Source organism: Pteronotus mesoamericanus, unplaced genomic scaffold (genome assembly GCF_021234165.1).
Source record: "Pteronotus mesoamericanus isolate MK-2021 breed Mesoamerican mustached bat unplaced genomic scaffold, CSHL_Meso_final contig_22, whole genome shotgun sequence".
Classification (NCBI taxonomy): Eukaryota; Metazoa; Chordata; class Mammalia; order Chiroptera; family Mormoopidae; genus Pteronotus; species Pteronotus mesoamericanus.
The window spans coordinates 7,136,883-7,159,970 of record NW_026555090.1 but is presented as its reverse complement, the minus strand read 5'-3'; the positions used below and the strand labels follow the sequence as shown (position 1 = coordinate 7,159,970).

General features: G+C 51.4%; 1 protein-coding gene across 2 annotated transcripts in view; it reads left to right on the top strand.

The window, feature by feature from the left end:
- Positions 1-23,088, top strand: part of DNAH9 (dynein axonemal heavy chain 9) — a 301,438-nt gene that overhangs the window by 259,739 nt on the left and 18,611 nt on the right. For both annotated transcript variants that reach the window (XM_054571228.1, XM_054571229.1), the window contains exons 60-66: positions 3,560-3,753; positions 5,837-5,985; positions 10,058-10,185; positions 12,914-13,141; positions 17,150-17,341; positions 18,457-18,648; positions 20,606-20,776. In XM_054571228.1, coding sequence (XP_054427203.1) covers positions 3,560-3,753; positions 5,837-5,985; positions 10,058-10,185; positions 12,914-13,141; positions 17,150-17,341; positions 18,457-18,648; positions 20,606-20,776 — 1,254 coding nt within the window. The remainder of the gene's footprint in view (positions 1-3,559; positions 3,754-5,836; positions 5,986-10,057; positions 10,186-12,913; positions 13,142-17,149; positions 17,342-18,456; positions 18,649-20,605; positions 20,777-23,088) is intronic.

Here is a 23,088-nt window from a genome sequence, read left to right as displayed (position 1 = left end):
CTCTTCTCCTCATAAGCATATCAGTCATATCAGATTATGGCCCACTCTACTAACCTCATCCTAACTTGGTTACACCTGCAAAGACCCTATTTTAAAATAAGGTCACATTTACAAATCTGGGAGGTTAGTTTTTTAACATACCTTTTTAGGGGATACAATTCACTGCATCGTAGTTAGAATTATTAATTACCATCTCTAAGCTGCGTACATGCTGTGGTTGATATGGGTTGTGCCTTATAAAATTTGCTTGTAGGAGGAAAAACTTTGAGGAATTGTGAGTTGTCCAATTGGGCTAAATCCAGTTGCCTTTCCCTCTGTTACCCCACAAAGCCCCCTGCAGCAGAAGTCACAAAGGATGAATGAATCAAAAGCGCTCTTTACAGCTCTAAAGCTACTGTGCAATTTAGTTCCATCCTCTTTTCACAAAATGGGCTGTTTAGTTTGCGGTTCTTCCCTTTGCTTTATTTGTTTGGTTTTGTGAGCTAAGCTCATCTGGCTGTTCAAAGGCTTTTGCAAATGAGTGAAGCTTTATCTCTCTCTGAGTTCGGTTTGTGGAGCAGCCAAGTCCAGCCCCATCAAACTCAAGCAAAGAACAGGATGTGAGCAGGTGAAAATACAATGCAGTGTGTGTGCACATCATTGAAGCCTTTGATAAAGGCTCTTTTTAAGTGTTCAGCTGGATTTTAGCCTAAAGAAACAAAATAATTGAATAGGACATGATAAAACAAAATTCTTTAACTGTTCTATCTGATGAGGAAGATGGATTGTCTTGTTTCCCCAGCAGAACTAATAGGCAGGTAATGAATGAAATCTTTGTGATGAACTATTGCTTTTATTAGTATCCTTGGTAAGAATTTAAGTTTCATCAATGCTGAACCCTAAGGTGCTGAGCTTGTTCTGCTCTTCATTAGAAAGTCTCATCTGTGATACGTGCCTTTGTTAGCCTTTGAAAAGGCCCCTCACTACCACTCTGGACGCCCAGTGAGCACAGTGGTGTTTTGCTGCACAGTCCAATGTAATTAGGTTAATTAGTCATTTCCATTTAACTTATTAGAAATGCCTTTCCCTCATTTGGAAGATTAAATGTTGCAATTGTGCTCCATCCAGAGCTTCGAGGAAGCGTGTTCCCACCCCGCCACGGCAGCTGGGAGCACTGAAGGCGGTGTCATTTGCTCAGCGTCGTGATGATGCTGGAGGGGGAGTGGGACTGAGGAAGGGGTAATGGTGAAGCACGCTGGGAAGAGGGCCGAAGTGCTGCCCGAGAGGAGAGGAGAGCGGGCTGCTCCACGCAGAGAGAAACAATTACGGCAGCGGCCGCGCTTCTCAGCCTGTCCAGAGCCTTCCTGCCGGCCGCCCAGATGACAGGCTGCGCTCACTGAGCGCTTCCGACGCTCAGGCAGCTTGCGGTGCCCGGGGCACACAGAGATGTCCAAGGAAGTTCTTGCCCACAGGCAACTCACCCTCTTGGGGGAGAAATAGCCAAGTAAACCAGCGATCACAGCTCAGTAACTATAGAAGCCCCAAGAAAGCACAAGGGCGGGATTTAGAGTCGTCAGAGCACTTGCATCTGCATTAGCGTGTGAGCTGTGCAAACAATTACTCAGTCTCACTTTCCAAATGAGAAAATCAAAGCCCACGAAAGTTTAAAAACAGGTCCAAGTCATAAGAGGTTCCTAAGACGCCGTTTCCCAGCGCCTCCTCCACCATCCCGCACACGACTCCACACCACGTCCCAGCACGCGTGATGTGTCCCCTCCTCTCAGTGGTCAGCGTGCAGCTGAGAAGCCCAGAGCCCAGGGGAAAGGGCACAAAAGACAGGGCAGGGGTTTGCCCACACGGGCAAAGAGCTAGGCAAGCCCAGCTCAAGGGTGTCCGTCCCTCTCCAGCCTTACTTTCCCCTTGTCGCCTCTGAGACTCGCAGTCACTCTCCTTGCTGTCATGCCCCACGCTCTTCGCTCTGCAGACTTTGGCCCTAGCTGACCCCCCGCCCCCATACAGTGCCCTCCCCTTCTCTCTGCCTGTCTTTCTGCCCAACGGGATTTTACATACTTGCTAAGTGCCCCCCATCTCCTCTTCCTCCTGAGCTGAGGATCGCGACTGCCTTTGGAAGGCATGTGTCTTTTTTTGTTCTCTCTTGTGTTCCCAAGTACCTGGCACGTAGTAGGCATTCAATAAATATCAAATGAATGAATTCAAATAACAAGAATGTGTGGGTTCTCTAAAATTCATGGCACTGTGGTAGGTGCTTTGGACAAAGGCTACCTTTTACCCTCATTGGAGAGACCAAAAGTACAAGGGGAGTCCAGTGATAGTGGAAAGGCTGCAGGTATCTTGGTGTCTGAGTGAGTGAGTGCTGTTTTTGTGGGCACTCTGAGCAAACAAGCTGGACCCACCCCCAGGTTTGGTTCCAGTGTCAACAGATGATTGATGGTATGGAAAAGTTTATCACGAATGAGATGAGACTTTCTGGGGAGATCAGGCCCCCCCGAGCAGCCCTGAAACGGCCTGAGAGAGCTGGGAAAGGACACTACCATGGGGTCCTCAGTGAAGTTACGAGGCGAGACGCCTGAGCTCGGGCAGGGGCTCGCAGGGGGTGCCTTTCATCCAGCGCCAGAGGGGGCGCCCGCGAGTTATCAGCGTGCCCAGATGTGGGGCCAAAGAGAAAGAGAGACAGAGAAGGCTGAAAGCTATCAGCAGTCAAATATCCTAAAACTGAGCTGATCTCTTTATAAAAGGTATCACCTCTGCGGTCACAAAAGAAGGGGGTGGCTGGCTGTGCGGTCTAGAGTTAGAGGGAGAGCGGTGGCTGACTTTGAACTGCACTTTAACAATTCGTAGAACCTTAAAAAAATAATAATCAGTCATGACCAGCACAAGAAAAGAGCGAAGACCAGGACCCGTGACGTGGCGGAAGCACTGTGACCGAGGGATGGAGGCTGGGAGGAGTCTGGCAGGGTCCCAGGGGCGGGGGCAGACTGGGTAGGACGGCGGGAGGCTCCCCGGTTAACTGGGTGGATCGGAGGGAAGCACTAGAGCAAGAGACTTGATTGGCAAGTTGTGCATTTGGACTCAATCCTTACAGAAGCAGGCAATTCATGGAAGTTTTCGAGTTGGCCTTAATACAGAGTCAATGATTCCAGAGACCTTTTGAGAGAGGAATTGACAGCGGTGGCTGGTGGGGTGAACCGGGGAATGAAGGCGGGGAGTCAGGCACCTAAGGGCCAGGCTCGAAGACCAGAAAAGTCATGACACCCTTTCCTTCCCCTTTTCCACGTAACACCCTGCAGGCAGGGGCTGCTTGGTCTCTGCTGCTGCTAATACTCCAAACGCTTCGTTTGCTAAACCTTGCATATTATTGGGGCAGTTTGCTAAGGCTGAGCTGATCAAAATCCTTCCTCTTCCTTGGGTTTACCTAGAGAAAGTTTCAAGGCTCCAGAAAAGAGTAGAGATGAGACAGAATTGTGTCTATAATACCACCTTGCTCCGTAACCCCCAACACAATGCAAATTACAGCTCTGAGAAACTGCATTTCAGAGCAAGATTCTCTGAAACTTCCTAGGCACTTTCATCCCTGGAAGAATTCTGTAATCTGGATCGGGACATTGAGGGGTCTGCCAAGAGCTGGAAGAAGTTTGTGGAATCGGAATGTCCTGAGAAGGAGAAGTTCCCACAGGAGTGGAAGAACAAGACGGCCCTGCAACACCTGTGCATGATGCGAGCCATGCGGCCCGACCGGATGACCTACGCCCTGCGGTAGGGGACGGGGGTGCAGTCGGGGACGGGGCTGGGCGAGGCCCCGGACGGGCATGGGTGGTCTCAGGACGGCCAGACAAGCAGGGCTGAGCACCAAGGCCAGGTGTTTATGGTAATGGGAGCCTTTGTACCAATATCCAAAATCTCCCAAGGTCTGTAGGTGGACAGTGTGGAAAGAGGTATCATCAGTATCAGCTCTGAGAAGGATGCTGGGCACACGGAATGTGGCAGGAGATGGAGGGGCCCAGAGCACAGACGAAGGGGCGTCCTCGGCAGGAAGAGCATCTCTGTCATCACAGAGATAGATGGGTGTGGCCGTCGTTAAGCTGGTAGAAGGGTGGTAGAAAGTTGAGAAGGGTTTTATCTGATGACTTCTAGTTTCTCTGACAAGCAGGAAGCAAGACCTTCAATTGAGTTTGTGTGAAAGGGGAGGTAGCAGGGTTGGAGATTTGAGAAGAGGGCCAAAGGTTTGAAATAGGATCTGTGAAAAAAAATGGGAGAAGGCCGACCAGGGAAATTCAACAAATTTCAAATAGCACTGAGTGCCCACCTGGTTAAGGCCCCGCACGCGCCGTGGCTCCAGTGCTCGCCATTGGATGGTTTTGCACACATACAACAGCCCATGTGTAGATTCCGAGGTAAGGTGATCCAGAGCAGCGGCCACTCCAAGTCGATGTCTTGGAAGAAGAGCTAGGTAGGGGAAGCGAGGTTTTGTCAAGAGAGTGATTAAAAGTCATAGGCCACGAAATCTATGGAGCCAGAAATCAGATTAGTCGTTGCTGGTGGCTGAAGGGTAGGACTAACAATTATTTAAATAGGCATGAAAATCTTATCGGCAGGATGAAATATTCTAAAACTGGTTTATGATAAAGATTGTACAATCTTGTGAATTTATTAAAAAGTATTGAATAGCGTACTTATAATGTGTAGATTTTCTGGTATGTCCGTTATACCTCGAGGAAGTTGTTTGAAAAGAAAAAGTTAGGTCGTGGACTCTACAATGGGCAGGAAGGAAGTAAAGAGAATAAGGGGATAATTAAAAAAAAAAATTAGGAGGGCCCAGATACCACATGTGTAGTGGCACCAACAAGGACAAAGAAGTAGTAAAGGAAGGTAAATTGCTGAGAGACGTGCAAGAATAAAAAGTTTGGTCAGAGAGAGGATGTTTCCATTTGTGATTTCAGACATAGGAAAGGTTCCCAAGTGATGACAACGATGAGGGTATGGTCATGGACTTGGGGGGCTGCCATGGGGGAGAAATGGAGATTGTTGAGAATCTGGAGGATTGTCCCCATGGCCGATGATGTCATTCCGGCTGGCGCAAGTCCATGAGCCAAGTGTCTGAGTGTTCCGTGAATGGGTACAGTGCCCAAAGGATAAGGAGTCCGCGGAAGTGAGCTGCAGTGGAGCCACACGAGTAGAGAAGTAATGGCTTACACAGAGCAGTCATCAATGACAGGAGCGTGACCCCTCCTCCCAACCCTGAGATAGGGCAGGTGTAGGAGAATGAGCCCAGCTGCGAGGCTACAGGAAAAGTAGTGTCCTCGGGGGAGAGTGAAGGCCAGGAGCTGGGCCAGAGGGTCAGGAAGGGGTTGCAGCTTCAAGGTGTCATTTAGTATAAAATGGGACAGCTTGGAAAGGAACATCGGTAAGTGGAGTATGATGAAAGGAAACACAGGCAACGGCAGAACATGAGGGAATGGGGGGCCTTAAACTTCAGGTGGAGGGTCACAAGGGTAAGGAGTATGGGGGACTGGCAGCCTGCAAGCTTTCAGACGGCGTTGGTTCTGGCAGTCTTCTGGTGCCTGGTGGCGATGTGACAGGACCCCGGGCTTCGTGGAGGAGCCGCTGGTGGCCTGGGTGGGTGGGGATTTAGAAGAAGCCCTGACTCAGGTGAGCAGACTGGCAACGAGCAACACAGGTTTTAAGCGTCAACCTAACAAGCAGTTCTTGGAGTTGATCCTGGCTCTGCAGCTACCAAGCCCATGACCTTGAGCGCATCCTTCCATTTCTATAGACCTCTGTTTCTCAAGTGTTATTATTTTGTGACTGAAACACGTATGTACTTTTTTTTTTCTGGAAGACATTTTGTTGAGGAGACATTAGGAAGCAAATACACAGTGGGACGAGCATTAGACTTTGCAGCCTCCTTTGAAGAATCAGGACCAGCCACTCCCATATTTTTTATCCTGTCTCCAGGGGTGGACCCACTGAAGGACGTGGAAAATCAAGGTGAGAAAACCTTGCCTTGGGGGCAGGGCGGCCCCGGCCCCATGCATTTTTACTCTTGGCATCTCTCAGTCTCTCTCTTCCAGGTGCAAGGCTCATTGCACAAAACTCAGTATTTGCTAACCACGCAGAAATCAGGGTCATTGCCGGACCCACGCCACGGGCCCATTGCTTTGGGTTCCGTAAGGTAGAACCCACAGCAGCAGGGGCTGGAGGAGACTTTGTCCCGCCACCCGCGCATCCCCCTTCCTGTGGCTGCAGCAGCCATTCTGGGGTACAAGCAGCTCCTTGCTCAGGCCCGCTGCCCACAGGATGCCGCCGACTCCTTCGGGGGCTGACGGGAACTTCGCTCCCCTGCGCCTCCCTGTTCCTCCATCATTGGTTTCCTAGCGCTGCTGTCACAAACTGCCATAAACTTGGAGGCTTCAAATCACAGTCCTGGATTATCTTACAGTTCTAGAGGCTGGAAGCATATATGGGGCTCCCTCCCTCTTTTCCTCATAAGGACCATGGTGATTGTATCGGGACTACTCAGATAATCAAGATTATCTCCCTGTCTCAAAGTCTTTGATTTAATCATACCTGCGGAGTCCCTGTACACAGGTTCTGGGGACCAGGATATGGACACCTTTGGGGGCTCATTACCCTGCCTACCATTCCCTGCCCGACACACAAAACCTCATTCAGACACTCATCCTGGGACCTGGCAGAGAGAGGGGAGCTCAGAGCAGACTAGGGCTGCGTGGGAAGAGTGTGGGTTGTGGGGCTCTGGGCAGAGAGCTGAAGAGACAGCGCCGGGCCGCTGTGCCGAGCCCCTCCCCTAGACACTGTCTTCCTCGGGTGGGGCACTCCCTTCCACAGGGGGCCAGCCTGGGGGAGTGCAGTAGCCGCACCCTCCTGACCTGGGGTCACCCTGCCCTGCCGAGCTCTTGCCCTGTGGATGCAGCATCTCCCCGGGCCAGGATGTAGAGGGCACGGGGTGTCAGAGACTGAGCTGCGTGGCTTTGGACAGGGGCCACTGACCCCACCTTTTTGTGAGCTTGACCAGTGCAGCTCCCGCCCCCAGGAGACCCGTTAGCCCCAAGTTCTCCACTCCTGGCAGCCCCGCCCGCCCAGCTCAGGCTCTCCAGGGGGCTGGGCAGGATCTGGGACAGGCTGAGTTGTGTGGCTCGGAAATGGGAGCCATTTTCCCTTCGCACACCCGACTGGTGCAGAGCCCTCCCCTTGCACCACCAAATCTTGGCCTCTCCTGGCCTGATAAACTCTGCTGGCCTCCCCCTGATGAGTCCCTGAGACCGCGCTCCACCGCAAAGGTCTGCGGACACCTGGCAGGTGGTAGCTGGCCTTGGTGTGCCCTGGGACTTCTGCTGAGTGGCCTAAGACACAACACTGGCACCCGGTTCGAATCTGTATCATCCTGGTGAACACCACTCCCCTCTACCTGGCAACTCGCTGACAGCCTCCCTCATGCAACTGAAGCAGCCCCAGAGGCTCTTTTAGTGCCTGAGCCTAACGGGCCGCCGGCAGGCAGCGGTGGATCTCAGGGTGCCTGGGGCCTTTTCCTGACCGGCCCCCAGGCCGGCGCAGCTGAGAACCAGCCTCAGTGTGCAGCCTGGCTCTTCTCATGCACTCCCAGGCCCAAAGGTGGCAGCCACAAACCGTGGATAACTTCGTAGCTCCAAACAGGCTGCCCAGGGCCAGTCACAGGCAGCATCGCACATGGAGTCCTTCCCAAGAGACCCAGACCAACAAGCCCAGCCGTGGATTTCAGGCAACGTCAGAGCAGGAGCCAATTAGGTCCACAAGTGGCGCACCCAGATGGAGATCTTAGCGGGCACCGGACCCTGCTGAGGGGGATTTTGCTTCATGCGGTCCGCGCCCACACAACAGCTGGGCACTGCGGCCAGGACCAGCCCCCACAGCCGGCCAGCCTGAGCGTCGACCCCTCACATGGACAGAGCAACAGCAAAAGTCTCAAATAAACAATCTGACCTTACACCTAAAGGAACGAGAAAAAGGGCAATAAGCAAAGCCCAAAGTGAGTAAAAGGAAGAAAATAATAAAGATCAGAAGAGAAATAAACAAAATAGTCTAAAAAAAAACAATAGAAATGATTGACGAGACCAAAAGCTGGTGTTTGGAAAGATGAACATGATTGATAAATCTTTAACCAGACTCATCAAGAATCATTTATAAGTAATAATATTATAAGTATGTATGGTGCCACGTGGGTACTGGAAATATCGAGGGAAATACCCTCTAAAGTTTATGATTATTTAACCAAAAGAAAGAAAGAGAGAGAGAGAGAAAGGGAAGAATAAGCTAAAAGCAGTGAAGATTGGGGCATGGAAGTCATTAGCAGAAAACAATATGAAGGTGAAACCCCAAGAGAGCATAATTAGCTGGAGGGGCTCCTCAGGGCCCAGGAAAGTATTCTAAGAGCCTCAAAGTTGCAAACGGTAGGGCTCTGCAAGGTTGCCTTGGCATGGCACGAGGCTCACATGTGGTGCAGCCAGATTTAGCTGAATGTTCAGCCCATGCAAATCCCATCAAAGCCCCCGCTTCTCCTTGTCTCCAAGATCCATTTCTTTCTCTTCAGCCTCATCGTCATGCCTGCAGCTTCGATTAATGCAAACTGACCTTCACTGGCCTCCGCAGTGCTAGACTTTGTCCCCAGCAGTCCCCTGCTCTGTCGTATTCAGAGTAATCCTTTGTAAGCCCCTCTTTTCCCGTAGCCTTCTCTTTCTCATAAAGAAAAGAAATAGGCTCTTTCGTAAGTAGAGATGTCACCGAGGCTATCTAATAATCCGGGCACCTTTTATCCCAGTATTTTCTCTGGAAGAAGTTGTTTATATCCCTGGTTCTAAAGCTGACATCAAATACATTGCCAGCTAGGATTTATAGAGTTTAATAAGGGTGTTTCCTGGGCTTATCTCAGTTGAATCTATAATAACTATTTGTCCCTACAAAAAGCATCATTTTGCTTTGTCTCATCCAGTTAAAGGATAGTCTATACTTTAATATTTAAAAGAAATGTCCAATATTGACAGCTAATATATTGTCTATTAAATTTTATTAGTTTTAAAACTAAAAATCTTAAGTACAGATCTGTATCCTTTTTTCCTTTTTTTTTTTTTTTTTAATTTCTTGTCTTTTCCCTTATGTACTTCACCTTCTGAGAGAAGTTGCTCAGTGATTTCTTCATGGTGTTGTACATTTTTATGATCCTTTTTTCTAAAAAGTATTATGTAATTTCTCTAAACTTTATTGTGTTGGGCTAACAGCTGATGTCCAGGTGAAGTTGCTCCACTCTATTAGGTCCTTTCTTTGTGGTAAGTTTTTCTCGGGCTGGAGAGCGACTCAAGCGTTGCCGGGCGTCAGTGACATGGCTGTGAATTTGTGTCGGTATAGCTGTTCCCTTACTCCATCCCTAAGACCAGCAGCCTCCAACAGACGTTTTAGAGATACAGCCAACAGGTCATCCCGCCTCCGCAGCGAAGCCCCTTCATGTCTCGCCTCTTTAATTCATGCAAAATGATACGACTTTTCTGTCTTGCAATTAATAGGGGAGGCAGTTACTACAGGCTAAAGTATGGTGAGCCAGACTACCTGAATTCTGCCCCTGCAGGTCACATGTTACAAAATTCCAGAGAAAATATATATTCAGAGGAAAAAGCAAGTTAGATGGGGCCGCGCCCACATGTTTGCTCCCCTTCGAGCCTTTCAAATCAGCAGGTCTAGGGGAGAGGACCAAGGCCTGGCCTTCCTGTGGAAGCTGCACTGAAGAATGGAAGAGCGTCAGCACGCCCATCCATCCTTGGGGATTAAGTGAGGAGGCGGGGTGAAGCGACTTTGGTCTAGACAAGTGCTTCCTTCTATCTGGGAACAGAAAGCTGGGAGACGTAGTCCACTCCCTCCCCGTGAAGGAAGAAGATCAGCGTACGAGGTTCGGGGTATGGGTTCAGACACACCCGTGTCCGAGCAGTGATAGGGAGGTGTATGTTTCCTTCTGAACATTAAACAACACAGATCATCCGACACAGAGAGGATAATGACAACTCCATCCTCCTTTTAGGTAAAAAACTCGGATATACCTTCAACAATCGAAACTTCCACAACGTATCTTTGGGGCAAGGACAGGAGGTAGTGGCTGAGGCCGCGCTGGACCTAGCTGCCCAGAAAGGCCACTGGGTGATTTTGCAGGTACGCACCCCTCTGCCCTGATCAGGGTCGTCCGTGACCCCGTGCCTGTCTGAACCCCACCTTGAGGTCTCTGGACATCTCTCTCCTTGCTTCCCCTCACACCCGCCCTTTCACTCGCTTCCTAATCATCTCTCGAATCGCTCCCCTTCCGGTGCGCTCTTCCGCACCCCACCCCCAATTAATTTCCCCTGCTGTCACCTGCTGGGGCGGCTCTGTCGGCCTTAGATAGCTCTGCGTACCAAAGGAAGCTCCTCCTCCTCGTCGCATGCGTGCTGGGGCGTTGGCACTCCATTCAAAGCCAGGGCAGCTGGGCTATTCTGGCTGCTGATTGCCTCCCATGCAGTTCATGGAACTTCTCTGATGTACTCTTCTACTGTGTTAGATGTTTTGCATTCTTTGTTACATGCATGACTAGAACATCACATGTGTGACTCTAGTTCTCACTTAGCCTCTTCACTGAGAGTTCATGTTAAGGTTTGGAAGCCTGGACCTGCTGCTGGTCATTTTACTGAACACTGACAAGAAATAAAGGCCACCCCTCTTCTGTCATGGCCTGCCTTTTCTTCATGCAACTCGTGTGGATGCTAGGGCTGGAGCTGGGGCCAAACAAGCAACTTATTCCTCTTTTTCTCCTATAAAAACCCACAACTCCCTCTATTACAGCATCCATGGCTGTGTTGCAATAATTTAATATATGGCCAAGTCCTTCACTACGTTTCCTTAGGGAAAAAGGTGTTGCTTTTCAGGCCCAGCACATCCCTGTGAACACAGCAGACACTCAGCAAAAGCATTCAGTGAAAAAAAATCAATGAAAGAAAAAATAAATGAGAAAGCCAGTCAATCCTGTCGTGCCTTTGGTTACCAAGAACTTGCCCGTCTCCTTACTGCTCACTGCGCTGCATATTGCTGCAGGGTCTTCATCCTTAATTATCCTGTTAATTATTCAGAGCCTCGCAACCGAGGGATCTGCCATTCCCCGGGACTCTCTCTGGTCTCAGGAGATGAGATGAAAACAGCTGGTGTCCCGCTCCCTCTCATGTGGATCAGCACGGGGCCGGGAAAGTGTGGCGTCCCAGCCTCTCAGGCTCCTCTGCCAAAGAGACAACGTTCCGGGCACTAGAGCCCTTGGGAACCCAGCCCTCAGTTAACAGACAGGGAGAGGCCCCCCACCCCCGCCCCCGCCAGGAACCCAACGGCTGCCCTGGCCCCACATCTTGTGCTGACATGGTCTCTCTGGGCTCTCCAGCGTCAAACTCGGAAGGCAGGATTCGGGGAGAGGTAGCCCGGTTGCTCGCTGGTGGGCTGCAGGCACTCCCTGCCAACAGGACCCTGCCTCTCTGGGCAGTCTGCTGAAGTTTCCGCTCCAAAAGAGTGATTATAAATGAGTTTTTAACTTAACATACTTTCATGTCAACGTTTCAAAACCATTACCTTTGGTTATTTGCAGCAACTCTGTGAAATAAATATGGCCAATATTGTTATGGAAGAGAAAGCAAGAGACCAGATCGCTGTGGGCCGAGGGCTGTGCTCCGTGCCGGCCTGCGCCTGGGAGGCTCTGTGCCGCAGCCTCCTCAAATATGGCTGAGGAGCTTTTACCCATCCGTTACAATGAAACATGTTGCAAGGAAACAAAATGACTGTTTCCACTAAAGTGAAAGGTGCCTTCTGCAGAGCAGTATTGAGAAATAAATGTAGGTTTAGTTAGGAATCACAATGGGAGGGAGTGAAGGGCCCGAAGACGCAGCAGAGGAGCCTGGGCTTGGAGGAGAGCGTGGCTGTGAACCACTGAAGCTGTAGGAAGGGAAGTTTGGCAACAACTGGCAGAATGGTTTGGAGAAGGAGAAAGGAGTCAGGAAAGCTAGCTAGGAGGAGTTGGAATCAGTGCTTCTTACATTTTATCATACATGCAAATCACTGAAAGATCTTATTAAAACGCACTGATTCAGTCCTGGCTGGTGGCTCAGTTGGTTGGAGTGTTGTCCTATAAACTCAAGGGTTGCCTGTTAGATGAGAGCACATGCCTGGGTTGTGGGTTTGGTCCCTGGCCAGTGTGCGTGCTGGTGGCAGCCAATCGGTGTATCTCTCTCATCTCTCTCTCCCCATCCCACCTCCCCCACCTGCCAGCAATGAAAAAACGTTCTCAGGTGAGAATTAAAAGGGAAAAAAATGCACTGGTTCAGTAAGTCTGGGAGGGGTCTAGGGGTCTGCATTTCTCACCAGCTCCCAGGTAATGCCAACATTGCTGGTCCTTGGGCCTCACATTTGAGCATCTACAGTTCAGTAACCCAGGTGTCAAATAGCAGGGGTTGGGACTTGTAACGTAACCATGAGTTAGACTCTTAAAATGCGGCCCCCAGACCACCGGCATCAGCATCAGCATCACCTGGGAGCTTGTTAGAAATGCCAGTTCTCCAGCCCTACCCTGGACCTACTGAATCAGAAACTCTGGGGTGGGGGGCCAAGGATCTTGTTTCAACAATCCCTCAGGGGCCCTCTGATGCTTAGGCAAGATTGAGAACACTGTGCTAGAGAGACCGGGGTATCAGGGGAAAGGGCCCGACTGCAGGATCCTAGGAGGTCCCTGTTGCTGGGAATCCCAGGACTCATACTGCAGTGTGGTTTATTCGAAGCTGAGGCCAGGTCCCCTCTCTAGCTGCCCTCCTGAGAGCTGTTTACTGCGAACAGAACTAAGCGAACGCCTATAATGAGGGGTCTGTTCTTCCCACAGAACATCCACCTGGTTGCCAAGTGGCTCAGCACCCTGGAGAAGAAGCTGGAGGAGCTCAGTGAAAACAGCCACCCGGAGTGCAGGGTCTTCATCAGTGCAGAGCCGGCCCCCTCGCCTGAGGGCCACCTCATCCCCCAGGGCATCCTGGAGAACTCCATTAAAATCACCAATGAGCCCCCCACGGGCATGCGTGCCAACCTGCACAAGGCCCTGGACAACTTCACTCAGGTATGGCCCTGGGAGGGAGGGAAGAGGAGCACCCCACTTCACAAAGGGCCGACTCAACTGGGTGGGAGAAGAGCATGCAGCTGAGGGTGCGGGGACCCGCCGGGCTGTGGTGCAGTGTCCAATGTGGGTAAAATGTGTTCCCTTCAAGATAGACCCGCACCCTGCGCCTATTCGGCACAAGCTACTCTCAAGTCCCAGACACACCTGGGAACCAAGCTTAGGGTCTTTCTCTGGCAAGCAGTCTCGGGGAGCTTGTACGAGTCCCCTGTGGACTAAAAACCCAACGCAGAGCAGGGCCTGCTGCTGTAAGCCTGACCAACGTGACGTGCTGGCCACGCGCTTACTGGCTAAGCATGCACTGTTCAGGCAGGGTTTGCCGCTCACCTCCAGGTGATGACAGTTGACACCTGCAGGCATCTGGGTATCAAGCTTCAAATAATCCAGGTGTCAGATAGTGGGGTCCTAGACTTGGAATGTAACCATGTGTTCGACTATTATTTTTAAGAATTTATTTATTTTTTAGAAAGACGGGAAGGGAGAAAGAGAAACACTAACGTTGCCTCAAAGAACATTGATGGGTTGCCTCTCGCACACCCCTGGCTGGGGACCTGGCCCACAACCCAGCCATGAGCCCTGACCAGGCATCGAACCAGCAACCTTTCTGTTTGCAGGCTGGCACTCAACCCACTGAGCCACACCAGCCAGGGCCATGTGTTAGACTCTTAAAGTGTGACCTACAGAAGAGCAGCATCAGCATCAACTTGTTAGAAATGCCCCCCAGGCCCCCACCTAGACTTGCTGAGTCAGAAACTCTGGGGCAGGGCCCAGAATCTGTGTTCTAACAAGCTCTCAGGGGATTCCGCTGCATGACTCTGAGAATACTACACTGCGATGAGATTAAGAATATCAAGGAAAGTTTCAAATGCAGGCTACCACATTACCGGAATTTGCATGACTGGGAATTCTAAGACTCGAGCTGTGGATCGTTTATCAGAAGTCAAGGCCAACCCCATCGGTGGCTCACTCCATGTGTAGAGTAGCACGTGTAAAGTCTGCCCCTCGGGCCTCTTTCATCTTCTCAGGAAGGCGTCCTTTCTTGCTGCTTCTGCCTTGGAGAGGCCCACCTCCCTGAGATGGGGGATACACGAGGTGTGAATACCAGGAGGGGGAGGGCCACGGAAGCCACCCTGAAGTCCACTGATTGCACTGGGGCTTCGTGGATCCAAAGGGATGGTTGTAGGACTTGTTGGGAAGGCTTTCTCCTCTGATGCCGTGATAGCGTCCATGGGTCCCGAGCTTCATGGAACCCAAGCCAAAGTTCACTGCAAGTCCCTGCCGGGTCACCTAGACACATGAAACAGACCCTCCAAAAGGACGACTGTTCTGGTTAACCCAACATAAACTGTCAGGACCAGGGGCCCTTTGGGATCTGGTTTAACTCAAAATAAGATGAAGACCATTTGGTGGTCAGGGTCCCAGATTTTCCCGTGGGCATGACGTCCCTCATGGTGTCGGAACCAAGCCATCCAGCTTGGACAGGAAGCTGTGACGAGGGGCTGAGAAGGGAAACTTGTCCAGTCGCTCCTTTCTCATCCTCCAACACATAATGCACAATGGAGAACGGCCAGGAGACTCAGGGAGCTCTAGCTGGTTGGTTTTGTCAACAAATGTGCGCCCATTGCAACGCGAGGCTGAGAGTGTTTGCTCTCTTGTCCCTGGGGCACTTTTTTCCTTCATTTTTATTTCTCCTAATTAGGCCTTGACTGAACTCCTAGGTTCTCAGGGTGAGAGGTCTGGCCTGCTGTATAGGCGGCTGCAGCTGGGGCCAAGCCAGCACATCGTCGCCCTGAGAAGGCTTTGGGCTGGGCAATAACGTGAAGGTCCACGAGGCCACTAAACTGTACTCTTTAAATTGGTGAAGATGGTGAATTTTATGTTATGGATATTTAATCACAATTTTTTTAAATTAAAAGATGAAAGGAAGGCACTAAGATGTCGTTAGCCGGCGCTGTGGAAGGGTACAGTGGCAGACCGCTCCCGTGCCTCTGCTGCGAGGGTCTGGGACAGCGCCAGGAAGGGGCGCAGCGGGTACCTCACGGGCCGTATCTCGCCACAGTCACACTAAACACCCTGCCTCCACAGGGCTGCCGTCACCTACAGCCGTGCCTGGCTTCCTCTTGGGCCCTTGTTCTGGGCTCTCCCTCCTGCAAGCCCCACGTCCAGTTTGGTTATCAGGCAACTGGGAAATCATCCAGGCAGAGGCCATTCCTGGTTATTCTGTTGCTGCCACAGTTGGTTTTTAGGCCATTTCTGGCCGTCTTCAGTGCCACGTTCTGAGAAAGAGGGATGGATTTAGGATTATGTTTATCATTCAAAAGAGCTGTGACTGTCCCATGCCGCTTTCGCAGTGCCCTGGACAGAGGCCTGGCTCCTGCCCCCACTAGTCACTCCATTTGTTCCGAGCCCTGGTTTAGCCACTTAAGGGACACACAGCAGAACTGAGCTCTTTCTATTCCCGCCTCCCTGAGGGCTGTGCGGTTTGGGAAGGATCATTTTATTCCGACTCTCGGGTGTGCCACGGTCAACTAGCTTCAGCCTTTTAATATGTGAGATTGCTTGCCTTTGGGCTTGCAGGCTTTTTTCAGCAGGGCCCAGTGTTTTCAAATGCGCCCAAAATAACAAAGGAAGCACTGCAGGCATCTATAGAGAACAGCCCTGTCCGGAGAGCAGTGAAAGAATTTTTGTTTGCAGAACAACAGAACAAAGCACAGTAACGAAGCAGTTGCTCTGTCCTCTGCGTCACCTCTGACCGTTCACACTCCATCCTCACGGCGAACACGGTGCCCAACGAAGGCTTCAGGTGACCCCCACATAGCCAGAGAGATACTGAGATTGCATCATGGGTTTTCCATGGACGAATCAGACCTGCGAGAAGCTTAGTCTGTCCTGTCCCTTCTGCTCCTCCTGCCCTTGCGAGCCAAGTCCTGTGAGCCAAGTCCTGTGAGCCAAGTCCTGTGAGCCAAGTCCTGGGGTCAATTCTTAGAAGAAATTCCAGGACAGAACCCAATCCAATGTGTGTGGGCTTAGGAAATGCCCCCCTTGGGCTCCAACTGCAACATCTCGCTCCTTCCTGAACGGAGAGGGTCTCCCTCAGAAGAAATTTTTAATTCCAAATACTCCAGGGGTTCTTGTCCTACCATCCCTTCAAAATGCAGGTTCTCTCCCCCCCCCCCCCACTATTGCACCATCCCCCTAAAAATCCACCAACCACAACCCTGCTGCCTCCCCATCTGGACCCTCTCCTGCCTCTCTGTCCTTCTGTCGTTTCTCTCCTCCTCTCTTCAGAAGCCACATCTTCTCCGCCTCCTATAGCTCTGCAGCCAGGACCCCTTCGGGCTCGTGTGTCTGCAGCCGACTGTCCCGTGGGCCCTGCTCAGGTGTGGCACTTGGCAGAGCGAAGGGCGCGCCTTCCCCGCCTCTGGGCTGGGGCTCCCAGCCCACTCCAAGCAGCAGCGCCTGCAGGAGTGAGCGGGGATTCCACAGCCACACAGGCAGTAATTACACCCACGAAGTTTCCGTGATGGGTAAGAAAGGCACGGCAGGAAGGGAAGAAATAAGAAATGATGCTGTGGGAGTCCCCACCCACAGCTCATCACAAAGTGACTTGAACATGACAAACGGGGCCCTCCCACTCCCGGGGCCACTACCGAGTTTTCCATCAGATGTGCTTGGGAAATGAGTTAGCATATCTGTACGTGCAAGCTGTACCCTGACTGTAAACTTTAACTCAGATACTAAATTAAAACCCAGCCCCCTGCAGGGTCCCCTCAAACCCTGAGCCCTGGCCTGTCCACAGTGCAGTCTGTAGTCCCTCGTGAAAGGGGCTCACACCCTAACCAGGGCAAACGGTAACGTGACCCAAAGCCACCCTAACCCACACGCTGACCTGCCCCGCAGAACAGCAGCTCTGCGCTGACAGCTGACATCGGAAGCGGCCTCTCCTTTCAGGACACCCTGGAGATGTGTTCCCGGGAGACGGAGTTCAAGAGCATCCTCTTTGCTCTCTGTTACTTTCACGCGGTGGTGGCAGAACGACGAAAGTTTGGGCCTCAGGGATGGAATCGCCCCTACCCCTTCAGCACCGGGGACCTCACCATCTCTGTGAACGTGCTCTACAACTTCCTGGAGGCCAACGCGAAGGTAAAGGTCCCCTCCCACCCGCCCCTCCCCGCCAGCCAGCCTGGGGGCAGGGCGTCAGCGCAGGGAAGTAGGGGCGCGTGCACACCCTGCAGGAGGAGTGAGGAAGTGCACGTTTAAACACATGGCCACCCCAGGACCCGCGCGTGAGGCCGAGAAAAGTGCCGCAAAGCTCAGAAAGCCAGACCTGCGCCTCACGCCTGGTGCCACTCAGTCCCTTGAGTGTTTGTTCCTGGGCCCCGACCACGCCCGTGTGCTCACAGCTTTGCAGGGGACTGTGGCAAGAGGAGGCCCACACTCACTTGGTACAAACTCCCAATTTAATTAGCCAGGGACAGGAACTTGCCTTAGGGCCCTTAGCCCTTCACATAGGCATGGCCTCACCAAAGCTGAAAAGGAAGCCAAATCCTTGCTATGCCTTGTCTCCTTCATTCTTGTCTGATATTCCTTTTCAAAGAAGACTTTCACTAACCATGCAGGCCCTTCCATTTAAGGGGACATTCACACCATCGAGGCTGTGCTGGTTCATAGACCAAGTGCAGCATCGGCAAGTCCTCCTCCTTCACGGTGGGGAAAGGAGTCAGGCGCAGACTCCCTGAGCCGCCCCTCTGCCTCCCGCTGCTGGGACGCCCCCCGCCCCTGGCCCCTGGCCCCGTCCGTTCATTTGCTGCACTTGGACAAGGCTCTGGAGTGGGACTGGGGGCCTTCGTCCACTTCAACAGCAGTGAACTTGCCGCAGCAGTTCATTCATTAATAGGCCAATTAATGGCAGGAAATTAGGAAACTATCCTGGTCCTCATTTTCTTCCATTTGACATTTGCCTATTTAAAGGACCTGTTGGTAGAGCCATTTCCACAGTTTCACATCATTGCCGCAGTTCATGACGTGAAAGGGGGAAGGTGCAGACACGAGGGGGTAGCGCCTTACCTCCCCTCACCCTGTGATGTTGCTCTTCCCGCATTTTGTGAGCTCCGCACGTGCCCGACCCTGCTGGGCCCTGGGGCTCGCAGGTGAACGAAACACTGCTGCCCAGGAAGCATCCCGCCCTGGGGCTCCTGCTCCGCCCTGCCAGCCCTGCGCCTGCGTGGAGACCTTGCTGTCCTTCCCTTGTCTGTCAGGTCCCCTACGATGACTTGCGGTACCTCTTCGGAGAGATCATGTATGGAGGCCACATCACCGACAGCTGGGACAGGAGACTCTGCAGGACATACCTGGAGGAATTCATCCAACCGGACATGCTGGAAGGGGAGCTATTTCTGGCGCCCGGGTTCCTGCTGCCAGGCAACATGGACTGCAATGGCTACCATGAGGTCAGGCTCTGCTCTTTGCTCACAGCAGCATAACGGAGCCCACGGGAGGCGGGGAGCCCACAGGGGGCCGGGGCCTCTCTTCGGCAGGGCCCTGCGGGGCTGCGGGCTGCTCACACAGGCCGGGCGGATGGCTGACAGAGGAGCGATTCCACCGCGGGTGGTTCTCGGCCCCACATCTGCCCTGGTCCGTCGGAGAGGTGTAAGGTTTCCAGCCTCAAATTCACGACACAGCTGAGCCTTTGGGGATATTTTTACTCTTGTTGTTTGGTTCAGTAATTCTATTGGTTGCTTTTTTCTACAAATAATATCTGGGGCATTCATTTAATTATTTTCATTCAGGATATTATTCAGGACAAAGCCATTAGGGGTACAATTTCAGGTAAGAACTTAGCTAACTTTTGCTAAAATTTACATTAGTGATTCTAAATATCCTTAGAGGGACACTTAAAGGTCTTGTGGGCAGGTCCCTCACCCTTGTGTGTTGCTAGGAACAAGGCGCACATGCCCATGTACACATGCCAAGCAAAGCATTCAAATGAAGCTTTTTTATATTATTACTTTGGGGTAATTACTATTTTACTATTACTAGAGCTATTTTTAAAATGCTTACCTTTGCCTGTTTAGCCTGCCATGGAAAATTTTTAAAAGATAATTTTTTAAAAAACCTATTTTTAATGCTCAACTTTTGAAGATACCTTAAAATCTTTGAATACCAAACTTAAGGAAAATACTGGTCATAGAAACATTAACTACAAGCTTTAAAATTTGCTTAATTCATACGATCTAAGAAGGTAAGTCATAAAAGTCATTTGATCCAGAAAACAAATGGACCTATGAGAAGAAATTAAAAATAATAAAACTAAAAAAATAAAAGGATTTTATAAAAACTACTTGACCAAGTCTTCAAAGCCTTAGCCAAGAAAATTGTGCAAGTGCGCCCCCTAGTGTCTGTGGAAAATTTGACAAAAAGCTGGTGTAGGTAATGGACAATAACAAGGTTTGTACATTTCCGAATAACTGAGATAGATTTTCCCTTTTTTCATCCCTCCCTTTAATCTTTAAGTTAATAGATAATTACAGAGAACCTACCAAGGAGTCCAGGGGGGTGCTGGCTGCGAGAAGAAATACAGAAAGGAACACACAAATTTGCTCTAAAGAATATTTTACTTAGACTAGACATTGCTAACAAGGAGAAATTAAAGTCAAATTAGGAGCTAAACCTGAGGGGCATTTTCTCACTGGAACAGGAGTCAGAGAGAAAGCCCAGAGTAGGAAGTGCGCCTTGGGAGCTGAGGAGGGCTTCCGAGGGACAGCAGGCTGCGGCCGCCACGGCTGGTCCCTGAGATGTGCCATGTGGGGGACGCTCAGTGTTAAAGTAAGAATACTTGTCCCCAGAGGCAGGAACGCTCCCGTTTGCAGCAAAGCTCGCCTCGTCCTGCACCCCAAGTTGCACATCCGTGTTGCACGCGTTGCCCTGTGCTTGCGTGTAGGCTTGTCCTCCTTGACTCAGCCAAACAGAGGGGAGGGGAAAGTCACCCAAGGGGACGCAGTCGAGGTCCAAGGGAGCCTGAGGGAAAACACCAGGCAGGGTTCAGCATTTCCGAACACCTCTGCGCGCAAGGACAGGTGTACATCGGAGAGCAGGGCCAGGGGGTGAGGTTGGACTTGGAGAAAATCCTCCAAACTTCTCCAGCAGGAGAATGATCCCGTGGATGTAGGAGTCCTGGAGACCTGCCCAGGGCACAGAAACACGTGGTGCGCTGTGGAGCGGGGGCTGCGGGCCGGTCAGCAAGCCCGCGTCGGCCGGCGTCGGTGAGCCGTGCTCCCCGCGGGGCCGCGGAGACGCCGCTGCCAGGGGCCCGCCGGGGCCCGCCCCGCGCCCTGTGGAGCGCAGACCAGAGCGGGAGGCGGGAGGCGCCTTGGTGTGGCTTTAAGTGGGCCTGCCCTCGCCTTCCAGTACGTGGACGCCGAGCTGCCCCCCGAGTCGCCCTATCTGTATGGCCTCCACCCCAACGCGGAGATCGGCTTCCTGACCCAGACCTCAGAAAAGCTCTTTCGCACGGTGCTGGAGCTGCAGCCCCGGGACAGCCAGGCCGGAGACGGAGCGGGGGCCGCCAGAGAAGAAAAGGTGTGTGGGGGGCGGGGTGGGGGCAGGGGGATCGCCTGAGGCCGCTCTGGGGAGCTGAGGGCTGCGGGGAGGGACCCTGCCGCACTGGCCACGGCGGCAGGACGCAGCACGGGCCGGACGTGCGCCCCTTCCCCTCGGACGCACACCGGCCCGTGCAGCCTGGACACGCTCGACCTTCCACCCAAGGGCCCCTGCCCTCCTCGGGCATGTCGCCACACTGGCCACCTGGTGACATCACAGGAAGCCCCTTCCACTGGGTTTGGCAGTGGCTCTGCTAGTCCACCTGCAGGCCATTTTAACGCAGCCTGTCTGCCAAAGCAAAGGAAGCCAACAGAGGTGGCCCGGAGCCGGGCGCGTGGAACCGGCTGCCCTGCTGCTTGGCCAACTCAGCAACCAGGGTGGCGGCTTCCTAAAAACCTCCGCCCGCCTCCCACCAACTACATGCTCGTTGGATTCTCTCATCCTCGTTAAGACAAAATCACCTTCTCTCTGTGTGAGGGACCTTTAATCAGAAAGGGCTAAGACAGTTAAGTGCTACTAAGCACAGGACCTCTTGCGATTTCAGAGGGGCAGAGGAGAATTATGGGGGAGGAAGGCAGACTGGAGCGAGGTGTGGGTGTGGGGACAACCAGAGGCAGCGCGAGGGCCTGCTCCTGGCGTGGGCGTGGCAGAGGGCAGGGAAGGAATGGGGCACCGTCTGGAAATGTCTCTCTGCCCCGAGGAATTCATCCTCGGAGAGATGTGCCCCCTTCACCAGCCTCCGCTCCACAGTGCTGCTCAGATTCCTCTAGTTAGAGATTCCACTGGGTTTACAAGGAAATACACTTGGAAGATGAAGAATTAAGACACCTGGGGAGTCATCAGACTTTTAAGCTCCAGGGACCCGCACCCCAGCGAGCGCGGTGCAGGCGAGTGTCCTGGGAGAAAGCTGCCCTAAATCACGCCGCTCAGGCGGCTCTGCCATTGGTGCCTAGGGTGTGGTTTGAGGACACAGGGAAGAGAAGAAATTTTACATCACCCAGAATCTAAACCAAGTAGAATGGAGACCATTCCTAACTCGAAAAAAGAAGGCTGGGACAGTATAAATAATAGACTTAGAATTATGCAGGCAACATTCAAAGAAGCTTCTAGTTCTTGTGATTGTCTTATCCCCTCCTTCCAACTAATTCAAGGAATAATGTGTGTGTGTGTGTTTCAGAAATGGATAAACTATGATCACTTGCCAAACTGGGAAGGCCTGTTAGTGTCACAGACACCAGGAGTGGGCACATTTTGCTGACATGCAAAGAGCTCCTACATGTGAGAAAAGGAAAGAGAAGAAGAGGGGAAGGGGGGGAAAGACACAAAATAAATCGACAGTGACTGGCCATAATACAAATGGCCAATAAAAATATTCTCAATGTCACTCATAACTAAACAAAGTTAAGCGGAATACCATTTTCCACCTAATGGTAAAGATTTTTAGATGTGATGCTGTCCAGTGATGAGGGCATAGGAGAGCAAGTCTGCTCATCTCTGCTGGTCGAAATTATAGAACTTGTAAATGGTAGCCACTAAAATTGAAAATGTTCATATTTTTTATTCAGAGTTCTGGATGTAGGAATTCAACCACTAAGAACACTCAAAGTGCACAGATTTTATGATATATTTCTTTTTCTTTATTGCAGGATTTCTTACAGTAGTAAAAACAATAGACCAAATACCCAATAGGGGAATAACACAGTAAACTATGGTCTGCCAAAACAATGAAATAATATATATTGTTTTAAAAAACAAGGCAAATCCATATGTACTAATAAGGGAATGTGTCCAAGATTTGTTATAAGATGAAAAAGCAAGCTGGAAAAGCTCTGGGTAGAATGATCCCATCAGTGATAGGAAGGGAGGGAGGGGCAAAGGAGGCAGGAAGAAAGACAGGACAGACACGATAAATACGATAAATACAGGGAGGGAGGCAGGGTTGGATGAGTGGATGGACGGACAGACTGGTGGGTGGGCGGATGGATGGATGGGTAAATGGATGGAGTTATATGCATTGAAAAATGCCTGCAGGAATTATAAACCCAAAAGTAGCAGCTAGTGGTTCTCTCTCCTTTGAGGGAAGAGGCAAAATTGTAGGAGGATATTGCTTCTAACACTATATGGATCTGCAATGTTTAGGTATTTATGGAAAGCATTTATTTATTAATTTCCCCAACAGAAAAAAGAATGGCAGAGGCATTTTCTTGTGTAAGTAAAGTAGACCACCTCCCTTGGGACCCACCGCTCCCACCTGAAGGGCCCTTGGGCCTCCCTGAGCAAAGCAGGGGCTT